Genomic DNA, 11,756 nt, shown 5'->3' on the forward strand with positions numbered 1-11,756 from the left:
ATAGAGTACAATAGGTCAGTGGGGGAGGAGATGAAGGTGATAGGTCAGGGAGGAGAGGGTGGAGTGGATAGGTGGAAAAGGAGCTAGGCAGGTCGGACAAGTAGTTCAGGACATTCGTGCATCTTGTCAAGTCTGACACTCCAGTGAAGATGGTGGGGGCTGGTGAGAATTGAAATGTGAGAGTGTAAGTAGATTGGAGTTGTGCATTTTCTTCCATCTTTTCCAATAAAACATAGTACAGTGGCAGATTGTAGCACACTGGCTTGCACATATTCTCATGGGATTGCAACCTACAAGCAGGCTAGAAGATGACAGGATGACTCTTTTCAAGAAGCAATTCCTTAATTTTACTGAACACAAACTATGTTCTCAGGAAGAGGTTGAGAGGGAAAAAGCTACCGGTCCAAACTATTATAAAGAAAAACTGCCAATGCAACTACAAACAAATAAATAAACTTGGAAATTCAGTAACATCTGTAGGTTCTCTGAGCCAGGCTCTTGTATTTTACAAATTTGTCTTTTCCTTTTACAGATGCACATGAACATGTTTCCAAAATTATGAATTTATGGAGCATAAAGGCCTTTATCCCTAAAGTAGAGTCATAGAGATGTACAGCACAGAAACAGACCCTTAGGTCCAACACGTCCATGCTGACCAGATATCCCAACCTAATCGAGTCTCATTTGCTAGTACTTGGCCCATATCCCATATTCATATACCCATCCTTTTAAATGTTGTAATTGTACCAGCCTCCAGCACTTCCATGGCAGCTCATTCCATACATGCACCACCCTCTGTGTGAAAACATTGCTGCTTAGGTCCCATTGAAATCTTTCCCTTCTCACCCTAAACCTATGCCTTCTAGTTCTGGACTCCCCCACCCCAGGGAAAATATCTTGTACATTTACCCTATGCATGCCCCTCATGATTATATAAACTTCTCTCAGGTCACCCCTCAGCCTCTGACGCTCCAAGGAAAACAGCCCCAGCTTCTTCCTATAGCTCAAACCCTCCAACCCTGGCAACATCCTTGTAAATCTTGTCTGAACCCTTTCAAGTTTCACAACATCCCTCTGATAAGAAGGAGACCAGAATTGCACACAATATTTCAAAAGTGGCCTAACCAATGTCCTGTACAGCTGCAATATGACCTCTCAACTCCTGTACTCAATACTCTGACCAATAAAGGAAAGTAAACTAAGTGCGATCTTCACTACCTTATCCACCTGAACTCCACTTTCAAGGAACTATGAACCTGCACTCCAAGATCTTTTTGTTCAGCAGAGCAGAGAAAAGTAGGTGCAAGGCATCTTTTCAGTGAAAAATCAAAGCCTTGATGTTTATCTTTTTGATTTCTATTTGTAACTTCTGAGTTCAGGTGCTACCGCATTTTATTTTTGAGTACATAGTTTAGCAGAAGCAGGAATCCCTTTCAACGTACTTTTGGGTTTACCTTGTTAATGATGTTTAAGGTCAATAACATCTAGACCATTGCTTCTCTGTTTGCAGTATGCCATGTTCCTCTCCTTGGTATTCTTGGCAGAGTTGGTGGCTGGCATTTCAGGATTTGTGTTCCGACATGAGGTAAGTTTGTGTGTAATCTTACTTGAATTAGGATCTAAGATCATGAATCCTTTATCTTGTTCTTGTATTTTCATCAGGTATTGCAAATATCTGTGTTATCTTAATTGTCTACTTTATTTGCAATGTATTTGCTGCAAAACAAGCATGAGAAATATATGAAACAATGTTTCAGTTTCATCCTCTTTGTGAAATGACAGAGATCATTATGTAAAACTGCAGACTTTTTACACACTGTCCCCCCTCTCATCCCATCCCCAGTCACCATTTCACCATCAGGAGCAGTCCCTTCTGCCAGTTATATTGTGGAATTCCTCCTTCTCAATTCTTCTGTGTTACTTTCTCTGCCTATCTTAAGTCCTTTTCATAACTTCTTTAACTGGGTTTTAGGTTGCATCTTTTAACCCCTCTTCCTTCCTATTCAATTTGCTGATCCAGCTGTGTGTGCTTTGGAACATTTTAGACTATTATAAGTGCAATTCGTTCAGTACAATACGAACAATAGCATTTTTTGTACAAGTACTAAATATTGTTCTGTTTTTCTCAGATCAAGGACATCTTTTTCAAGACTTACACAGATGCTGTTCATAATTACAATGGAAAAGACAAGCAAAGTCATGCAGTGGATGACGTACAGAATAGTGTAAGTCATTTATAACTACTGTGTCAAGTGTAATTAGTTCTCTTCCTATGAGTTCGGCAAGGATTATTACAAAAATATTGGGCTGTAATAGACAAAAAGCATAACTGTAAACGTTGAAACCAGATCTGAAAGCTTGTCTACATGTAGTTACACTTTGTTTACTGGTATATCCCTTCACTGCTCTTTCATTTCAGTACTGTACTTACTTATATCAGATAAATCCCTGTACTAGAGATTTTGAAAAAGTTGAATATAAGCTGAATAACTAATAGGGCAAAAAAAGAGGGTACCCAGGGTTAGGCAAGGGAAAGAGTGGAGGAGTCTTACAAATAGACTCAAGCTGCAGGTAAAAAAAAATTATAAACCATCAGCATACAACCTTACTAATTAAACCTCTAATTCTCTTGTAAACTTCCCCTTACACACACCAACACACCACAGATAGGAAAATACATGGATTATGGCCAGAAGGGAAATTTGGAAAAAAAGTTCCGTGATTCCTGTTCACAAGAGTTTCTTGGGTGATTCTGGGGCTGGTGAAAACTCTAATTCACAGTTGTTCTTCTCTAGATGCTTTCACTGGGTTGCAAGAGGCATAGAGTGACTAGTAAACTTGTAATAAAGTTTTTTTTTAACTTACCAATTAAAAACCATAGCCTACAGCAACGGCTGAAGGAAAATTGAACTGGTTTTCTCCAGGTTTAAAATGGCTTCTTGCACAGAATGGTGGAGACCAGACTGCTTCTCTGTATCTTGTTCCTAGTTCCAAGCTGCTCAATTACTCAAGAAACTATCACAAGGTTATTGGTAGGCAGAAGGCCTTTATCATCAATAACTGGTCACTGGTCCATAGACCAATGAACTTCTTGCCAACCAGAGCTCCATCTATACACAACCCATCAGCTTGAGTTAGTCTGCTGTAACTGCCAGCTGTACAAATAGCTTTCAGAATGAATGTATAATTACTTGCTTTCAAACTACACAGCAATCCTTTGTTTTACAAACCATTCTTTTCTCATTTCAATCCACAATGAAAACAGAAATAAAAAGACACTGGTCTTTACACTCTAATGCTGGTGTAAGTCAAGAAAAAATGTCAATGTTTTGGCATTTAATCACTGATTTGTTTGTATTGGTTTGATTACATAAGCACTTTGAACAATTACATTTAAATAGCCTCTAGGTTACCCATTGCTGCTGTGGATGCCAGGAGTAAAGAGGTGTCCCCTTCATCCAGTTTTTCTAGTGCACGATTAACAATTTATACATTGGATGATGTATTTCTATAAATTATGTCATTACAAAATGTTTATGTATATTGGATATCGCATATCCTGCCATTTTGGTAGGAAACTGGATGGATACAAGAAAGATCAGCATATGGCAGAACCTCTGCTGTACCAATTCTGCTGAAAACAATGGTCACGAGAGAGTCAGAAATCTCAACCTATACTTTTAAACTAACTTTCATTTTGAATGATTGAATATTTGACAATGTTTATATAAATGAGGTTCAAGTATGCCTGAGACTCTCACCTGCCAGTCTGTGGTACAATGATTCATTTCAGGTTGGCTGTACAGAAGCTCAGCCATTCCCTATAGTTGGTACCAGAATCAAATTCCCAATGGGAATGCAGCAACACTGAGGCCAATAGGATTTGTGGGCAGCTTTCTTTGAGGTTTGCATTGATTATCTGTATTTTATCACTGATGGGAAAATCAAAGACTCCGTTAATTAAACAACAATTAACATAATGTTTAATGTTTTATGAATCCAGATTTTCTTTGTTTTTTCCCTATCCTTTTCTCCTGTCTATGTCTCTCTCATTGTTTTTACTTTATTTCTTTCTCTTGCTCTCAGCAAAATCACACTTGTACAAGTCAAATGTCTCTCTTTTGCAGCTGCGCTGCTGTGGTGTGCAGAACTACACAAACTGGATCACCAGCACCTACTGGCCTGAGCACAGCTTTCCTCGGAGTTGTTGTATAAACAGCAGTGACTGTAACCCAGAGGATTTACGGAACATGACTATTGCTGCCACTAAAGTCTACCAACAGGTATAGACACATGGGGAGTTTGAGAAGTCTTACTGCACTTGCAACTTGAATTTTGTGCATAATTTACTTTTAGTTTTAAATACACAAAGGAAATGAAACATAATAAAGAAATAAATTTTCACTAAAGATTGTGCTCATCTTCCGATAACCTAACTCACTTTACAACCAATAAATGATATTAAAAGTGCAGTCACAGTAATGCAGCTTTATAGAGCATGTAAACTACAGACAACGTTCCATAAAAAAACAATTCATCTGTTATTTTTTGAGCAAAGAATTTTAACATACTGAGAGAACTTCCTGCTCCTCCAAACTTGAAATTTTAAGTGTCCAATTGAAAAGGCAGGAAGAACTCCTGTCTGACATTTCAGGATTTTCCTGTTCAAGTAAGTGGCCAGAAAGAAAGACCACTTAGCCAAGACACAGAGACATTGCTGTCTTATGCCCATTAATTTTAATGTAGAAAATATTCATGAATGATCCTGCCTACTTTCCTTCCTCCACCATACTGTGGCAATCATGAACTGTAACAGAAAAATCTAATCAATTATCTTAAAGATAGGGACTGTCAGAAATGCTCAGTGCTATAGTTTTAGAGTTGGGGAACTACTGCTCAGTGGGAGGATTAAAGCAATGAACTCAGGAAAGCTAACAGAATGTTGTTTTTGTTTTATTGCAAGGGAAATTGAATGCATAACTGGGGAGGTAATGCTTCAGTTGTTCATGAGACTGCATCTGGAGTACTATGTACAGTAATGGTCCCTGTATTTATAAAGGCTGTTAATGCATTGGAAGTAGTTCAGACAAGGTTTACTAAACCAGTACCTGGAATGAGCAGAAAACACAATGAGGAAAGGCTAGACAGGCTAACCCTGTATTCTCTGGCATTTAGAACAGTCAGAGGTAATTTAATTGAAACATAAGATCCTGACAGGGCTTGATCAGGTGGATGTGGAAAGGATGTTTCTCCTTCTGGGAGAACTTAAAACTAAGGGGTCATAGTTTAAAAATAAGGATGCACCCAATTAATACAGAGATGAGGGAAAATAAGTCCCTCAAAAGGGTTGAGAGTCTTTGGAATTCCTTTCATCAAAAAGCAAGGGATGCTGAATCTTTAAATGCTGAATCTTTTAAGGTTGAGTTAGATAGAATATTGATGACCAAAGGAATGAAAGAATATTGGGGATATACAGGAATATAGAGTTGAGGTTAAAATCAGATCAGCCACGAGCCTATGAAATAGCAGAGCAGGGTTGAAGGCTGAATGGCCAACTTTTGTTCCGCATTCAAATGTTTGTAAATGGCCAGAGAATGTAAATTCTAATGAAGAGAAACTTTATCACAGCTTGTATTGTGCAATTTGCTATGTTTGCCTGTTTTTATTCTGTCCGTTCACTCCCATCTATTCACAACAACAGTCTAAATTTGTGTTCTAAGTCAGTTAGTGGTGCTTGATTATGCAGTTTTTGGACTCAGAAGTGAGTGCAGTACAAAATCCTGAAAAATTAATGACTATTAGATTTTATTTTGGTTCATGGGATTTGGAAGTCATTGGCCAGGCCAGTACTTATTGCCCATCCATAATTGCCCTTGAGAAAGTGATGGGGAGCTTCCTCCCTGAACAGCTGCAGCCTTTCAGGTGTAGGAATACCCTCAGTGAGTTAGGGAGGGAGCTCCAGGATTATTGCTATACTGGTTGTTGTGCTATAATGTGTGTTTCGTTAATGCAAATTCACTAGAACGCGATTGACGAATTGAGGCACCTGTTTCTATAGCACAAACTTTTAAAGTGTGTATTGGTTACAAAATTAATCCAGCCCCATTAGTTTTGGTGGTGCTGATATTACACAATTTTCTTAACATGGGATTGCACAAGAATGGAACTACTGCATTATGGCAGAACCAACTATATAAATACATTGCTTCTTAGCAAGTTTTGAGAATATGTGTAGCTCAGGTTGAGGTCCTGGATATAGGTTTGCTCGCTGAGCTAGAAGGTTCATTTCCAAACATTTCGTCACCCTACTAGGTAACATCTTCAGTGGGCCTCCAGGCAAAGCACTGCTGCTGGCTCCTGCTTTCTATCTATATGTTTGGGTTTCTTTGAGTTAGTGATGTCATTTAATCATCACAGGAAATGACATCACTACAGGAAATGGCATCACCAACCCAAAGAAACCCAAACACCTCCGCGAGCAAACCTACATCCAGAACATTGTTTCTTATGCCATCCAACACCATCCCTTCCCCTTTGGAGGACTAAAATCTGTGATCTTACTTCCAATGACTAATATTTCTCAGGACCTTTACTATAAAATGGTAAGTCCCTTGTTGCTGCTGTCCTGAAGTTATAGTTAATCAGTTTTAGTGTTTATAAACATTGATGCAAGAAATTTGTTTTCTTTGAGTGAAGACTTTGCTCAGACTGCCTGTTAAGAGTAGACAACTACTTGGAGTAAATTGTAAACCAAAACATATTTTTGTGCAACAAGTACATACATTTCAATAGTGAAGCAAAACCACCATGAATTACCCAGGAAGTGAAGCAGACAAAATTTGACACTAAGCTGAAAATGTGTTGCTGGAAAAACGCAGCAGGTCAGGCAGCAACCAAGGAACATGAGAATCGACGTTTCGGGCATAAGCCCTTCTCCAGGAATTTGACACTAAGCCAAAGAAGGAGGAATTACGACAGGTGAGCAAAAAGAGGCGGCAGAACAGAGAGGTTGACAAATATTGAAACAGAAAATAGGAGAGGAGTAAGGAATTCAGCCCTTGAAACTTGTTCAGCTTTTCAATATGATCACAGCTGATGATTCAGTATATTGGCCACAACAACTTTCTGTGGCAGAGAATTCCACAGGTTCACCACACTCTGGGTGAAGACCTTTCTCTTCATCTCATTTCTAAATGGCCAATCCTGTATCCTTAGACTGTGACCTCTGTTTCTGGGCTCCCCAGTCATCAGGAGCATCCATCCTCCATCTACCCTTCTAGTTCTGTTAGAGGTTTATAGTTTTCAATGAGATTCCCCACCTCCTCCTCCTAAACTCCAGTGAATATAATCCGAACTGATCCAGTCTCTCTTCACACGTCAGTCCTGCCATCCCAGGAATCAGTCTGGTACACCTTCTGTTCCTCCATAACCAGAACATCTTTCCCCAGACAAGGAGACCAAAAATGCATATAATACTCGAGGTGTGGTCTTACCAAGGGCCCGTACAATCGCAGCAAGACATGCCCTGCTCCTGTACTTGAATCTTTCACCATTAAGTCCAACATACCATTTAGCTACTTTAATGGCTGCTGCAGCTGCCTGCTTACTTTCAGCAACCAGGATTGACCCTTCCCCTTGTGCAATCTATCATCATTCAGATAATAATCTGTCTTCCTGTTTTTGCTGCCAAAGTGGATAACTTCAGATTTATCCATATTATTCATGATTTGCCTTGCATTTGGCCAGCCACTAAACTTAACCAAATCACACAGAAGCATTTCTGTATCTTCCTCAAAGCTCACTCTCCCATCCAGCTTTGTGACATCTGCACACTTGGAGATATTACATTTAGTTTCCTCAACTAAGTCATTAATATATATATTATGAATAGTTGAGATCCAAGCACTTATCCCTGAGGCACCCCAGTAGTCACTGGCAGACACTTGGAAAAAGACCCATTTATTCCAACTTTGTTTGCTGTACACCAACTAGTTCTCTATCGTTGTCAGTACCATGTGATTTAATTTTACGTGCAAATCACTTATGTTGGACTTTATTGAAAACCTTCTGAAAGTCCAAGTAAACCACATCCTTTGGCTCCTCCCTTTGGCAAGAGAATACCAGACTATGATTGCAAAGTATGAGGTAATTGCTGGCATCAGTAGAAACATCATCCACAAAGAGGGAGAAAGCCAAAAGGAAGGAATGTGACATGTATTTGCGAAAGGATGGTCAGAATTCAAGTAGATCATCACATATAGGGCTGATAAGTATATGTTAGTAAGAATTACATAGAAAATGCCATTAACTTGTTGACTGTTTTTATTTGTAGGGCTGTTATGAATTGGTGACCAGCTTCATGGAGACAAACATGGGAATTATTGCTGGCGTTGCATTTGGAATTGCCTTCTTACAGGTACAATCATCACTAGAGTCATTTTCTGATATTGCACACCTGATGCAGAACTTTATCTGCTGGGATTCATAATGGGAACTCTGGCATGTTGTCAGTAATGTCATTATCTAACCCCTTATTTCTATAATTAAGGGAAATGATCCTTCTTCAGGCTTTGAATGATGCTCAAAATGGTTGACACTGTCATCCGGATCCATCAGTTTGAATGATAGTAATGAAATTTGCTGTCATACTTAGTTGGTGTATCCCTTGCTTTATTTTAACAGTGCCGTCTTTTCAAGGTAAGGACAGGGAAATGCTGTCTTGCAAAGGTGTTGCAGAGAGACTTGAAGTGATGTAATTAGGCTCACCCATTGCCAATCTATGAGACCAGATTCAAACAGAATTATGTTACATTTTGCCAGTCTGTACTTCATGTAAACAAAAGCAAATTACTGCGGATGCTGAAATCTGAAACCAAAAGAGAAAATGCTGGATAATCTCAGCAGGTCTTGCAGCATCTGTAAGGAGAGAAAAGAGCTGACGTTTCAAGTCTAACTGACCCTTTGTCAAAGCTAAAAAAAAAGGAGAAATAGGGAGGTATTTATACTGGGCTGAGAGAAGGTGAGTCATGGCTCCAGAAGCAAAGGTAGCAATAAAGAGGTGATATATGTGGGGGATGGGTGAAGCAGAGGCAAAATGGAAAAGGGGGAGAAGGGTAGCAAAGGGGGAAGAGGAGAGGAAAAAGGTGAATAGAGAATGGGGAGTGAGAGAAAGAGAGACAATCAAGAAATAAGAGGTACAGAACCATGAAAAAAAAATTAATAAATAAAATTAATGAAATAAAATTACGGAGCAGAATGAAAACAGAGGGGTTGAGATGGGATAATCATCTGAAGTTGTTGAATTCAGTGTTGAGACCAGCAGGCTGTAACGTGCCTAGTCGGAAGATGAGATGCTGTTCCTCCAGTTTGCGTTGAGCTTCACTGGAACATTGCAGCAGGCCAAGGACAGACATGTGGGCAAGGGAACAGGATTGTGTGTTGAAGTGGCAAGCCACAGGAAGGTCCGGGACCTGATTGCGTACAGACCGAAGATGCTCAGCAAAGCAATCACCCAGTCGGCGTTTTGTCTCTTCGATATAGAGGAGATCACATTGGCAGCAATGAATGCAATAGACCAAATTGAACGAGGTCCAAGTGAAATGCTTCGTAATCTTAAATTGAGTGTTTGAGGCCTTGGATGGTGAGCATGGAAGAGGTAAAGGGGTAGGTGTTGCACCTTCTGCGATCGCATGGGAAGGTGCCGTGTGTGTTGGGAAAGGTGCTAGGGGTGATGGAGGAGTGGACTAGGTTGTCCCAGAGGGAACGATCTCTGCGTAATGCAGACAGGGGGAGGGAAGGGAAGATGTGTTTAGTGGTGGCGTTGTGTTAGAGTTGGCGAAAATGACGGAGGATTATTCTTTGCATGTGAAGGCTGTTGGGGTGAAAGGTGAGAACAAAAGGGACCCTATCCTTGTTCTGGGAGGGGAGGGAGGGGGTGAGGGTTGTGGCGCGGGAGATGGACGGCACGCTGTCGAGAGCCCTGTCAACAACTGTAGGTGGGAAGCCACGGTTGGAGAAGAAGGAGCACATATTAAGAGCACCACTTTGGAAAGCGGTCTCATCGGAACAAATGCAGTGGAGGCGAAGGAGCTGAGAGAAAGGGATAGAGTCCTTACAGGACGTAGGGTGAGAAAAGCTGTAGTCCAGATAGCTGTGGGAGTCAATGGGCTTGTAATGGATATTAGTGGATAGACTATTGCCGGAAATGGAGACAGAAAGGTCAAGGAGAGGAAGGCTAGTGTCGGAGATGGACCAGGTGAAGGTGATGGAGGGATGGAAACTGGAAGCAAAGTTTATGAAGTTTCCAGGTCAGGACGAGAGCATGAAGCCGCACCGAAATAGTCATCGATGTACCGATAAAGCAGTTCTGGAAGGGGACTCGGGTAGGCCTGGAACAAGGAATGTTCCACATACCCCATGAAAAAGCAGGCATTGCTAGGACCCATGAGGGTACCCATTGCTACACCTTTGTTTTGGAGAAAATGGGATGAGTTGAAGGAGAAGTTGTTGAGAGAGAGAACAAGTTCAGCCAGGTGGAAGAGAGTGGTGGTAGATGGAGATTGTTCGGGCCTCTTCGAGAAAGAAGCAAAAAGCTTTCAAATCATCTTGGTGTGGGATGGAGGTGTAAAGAGAGTGCACATCCATGGTGAATAGAAGGTGGTTAGGGTATGCGAATTGAAAGCTGTCAATGTGTCGCCGGGCATCAGAGGAATCCCAGATATAGGTGGGGAGGGAGTGAAGGGCTTATGCCCGAAACGTTGATTCTCCTGCTCCTTGGATGCTGCCTGACCTGCTGCGCTTTTCCAGCAACACATTTTTCAGCTCTGATCTCCAGCATCTGCAGTCCTCACTTTCTCTGGGGAGGGAGTGAACCAGAGGAGTAAGGATGGAATCAAGGTAGGAGGACATAAGTTCAGTGGGGCAGGAGCATGCTGACACAATGGGCCTGCTGGGACAGTCCTTCTTGTGGATTTTGGGGAGTAGGTAGAAACGGGATGTCTGGGGTTGGGAGACTATGAGGTTGGAAGCTGTGGTGGGGGGGAGGCATTCACGGCACCTATCTCCATATAATCTCTCCATATAATATGCACTGTCATTATCACCTCTTTATTGCAATCTTTGCTTCTGGAGCCATGACACGTCTTCTCTCAGCCGAGTATAAATACCTCCCTATTTCTCCCTTTTTTTAGCTTTGACAAAGGGTCAGTTAGACTCAAAACATCAGCTCTTTTCTTTCCTTACAGATGCTGCAAGACTTGCTGAGATTTTCCAGCATTTTCTCTTTTGGTTGTACTTCATGTAAACACTGACACACAAGTTAAAAACCAGCTCAAAATTCTATCACTTTTTTGTCATGAAATAACACAGTTTTTATTTTCCTTTTCCAGTTAATTGGAATGTTGCTGGCATGTTGTTTGTCTCGATTCATCACTGCAAACCAGTATGAAATGGTGTAATACAGGGCTGAAGAAGGTAAGTTGCACTTGTGAATACAATTATTAACTTTGCTCCACAGTATGAAGAACAAATACCATTTTCAGAAAATGTATGCAGCAGAAGTGGTCAAAATGGTTTCAAAATTAGTAGCTAATTTACAATTGCATACTAAACTAAAATCAAATCAAGCATTTTTGATCTAGAGTTGTCTTAGCAAAATATTTTTACTAATTTCATTTGTACAGTTTTATTTTGAATTTGAGGAGGGAGAAAAGGCGAATTTGGATTGTCTGGATCAATTCTAATTACATTTAAAACCG

The 11,756-nt window shown here is 40.6% G+C and overlaps 1 protein-coding gene across 1 annotated transcript in view; it reads left to right on the forward strand.

Annotated features, from left to right (window-relative positions):
- tspan7b (tetraspanin 7b) overlaps positions 1 to 11,756 on the forward strand; it is a 118,498-nt gene that overhangs the window by 102,529 nt on the left and 4,213 nt on the right. The window contains exons 3-7 of the mRNA XM_043700834.1: positions 1,511 to 1,585; positions 2,130 to 2,225; positions 4,128 to 4,283; positions 8,333 to 8,416; positions 11,388 to 11,472. Of these exons, the coding sequence (XP_043556769.1) occupies positions 1,511 to 1,585; positions 2,130 to 2,225; positions 4,128 to 4,283; positions 8,333 to 8,416; positions 11,388 to 11,456 (480 nt within the window). The 3' untranslated portion in view covers positions 11,457 to 11,472. The remainder of the gene's footprint in view (positions 1 to 1,510; positions 1,586 to 2,129; positions 2,226 to 4,127; positions 4,284 to 8,332; positions 8,417 to 11,387; positions 11,473 to 11,756) is intronic.

The sequence above is a fragment of the Chiloscyllium plagiosum genome, chromosome 12 (genome assembly GCF_004010195.1).
Source record: "Chiloscyllium plagiosum isolate BGI_BamShark_2017 chromosome 12, ASM401019v2, whole genome shotgun sequence".
NCBI classification, from domain to species: domain Eukaryota; kingdom Metazoa; phylum Chordata; class Chondrichthyes; order Orectolobiformes; family Hemiscylliidae; genus Chiloscyllium; species Chiloscyllium plagiosum.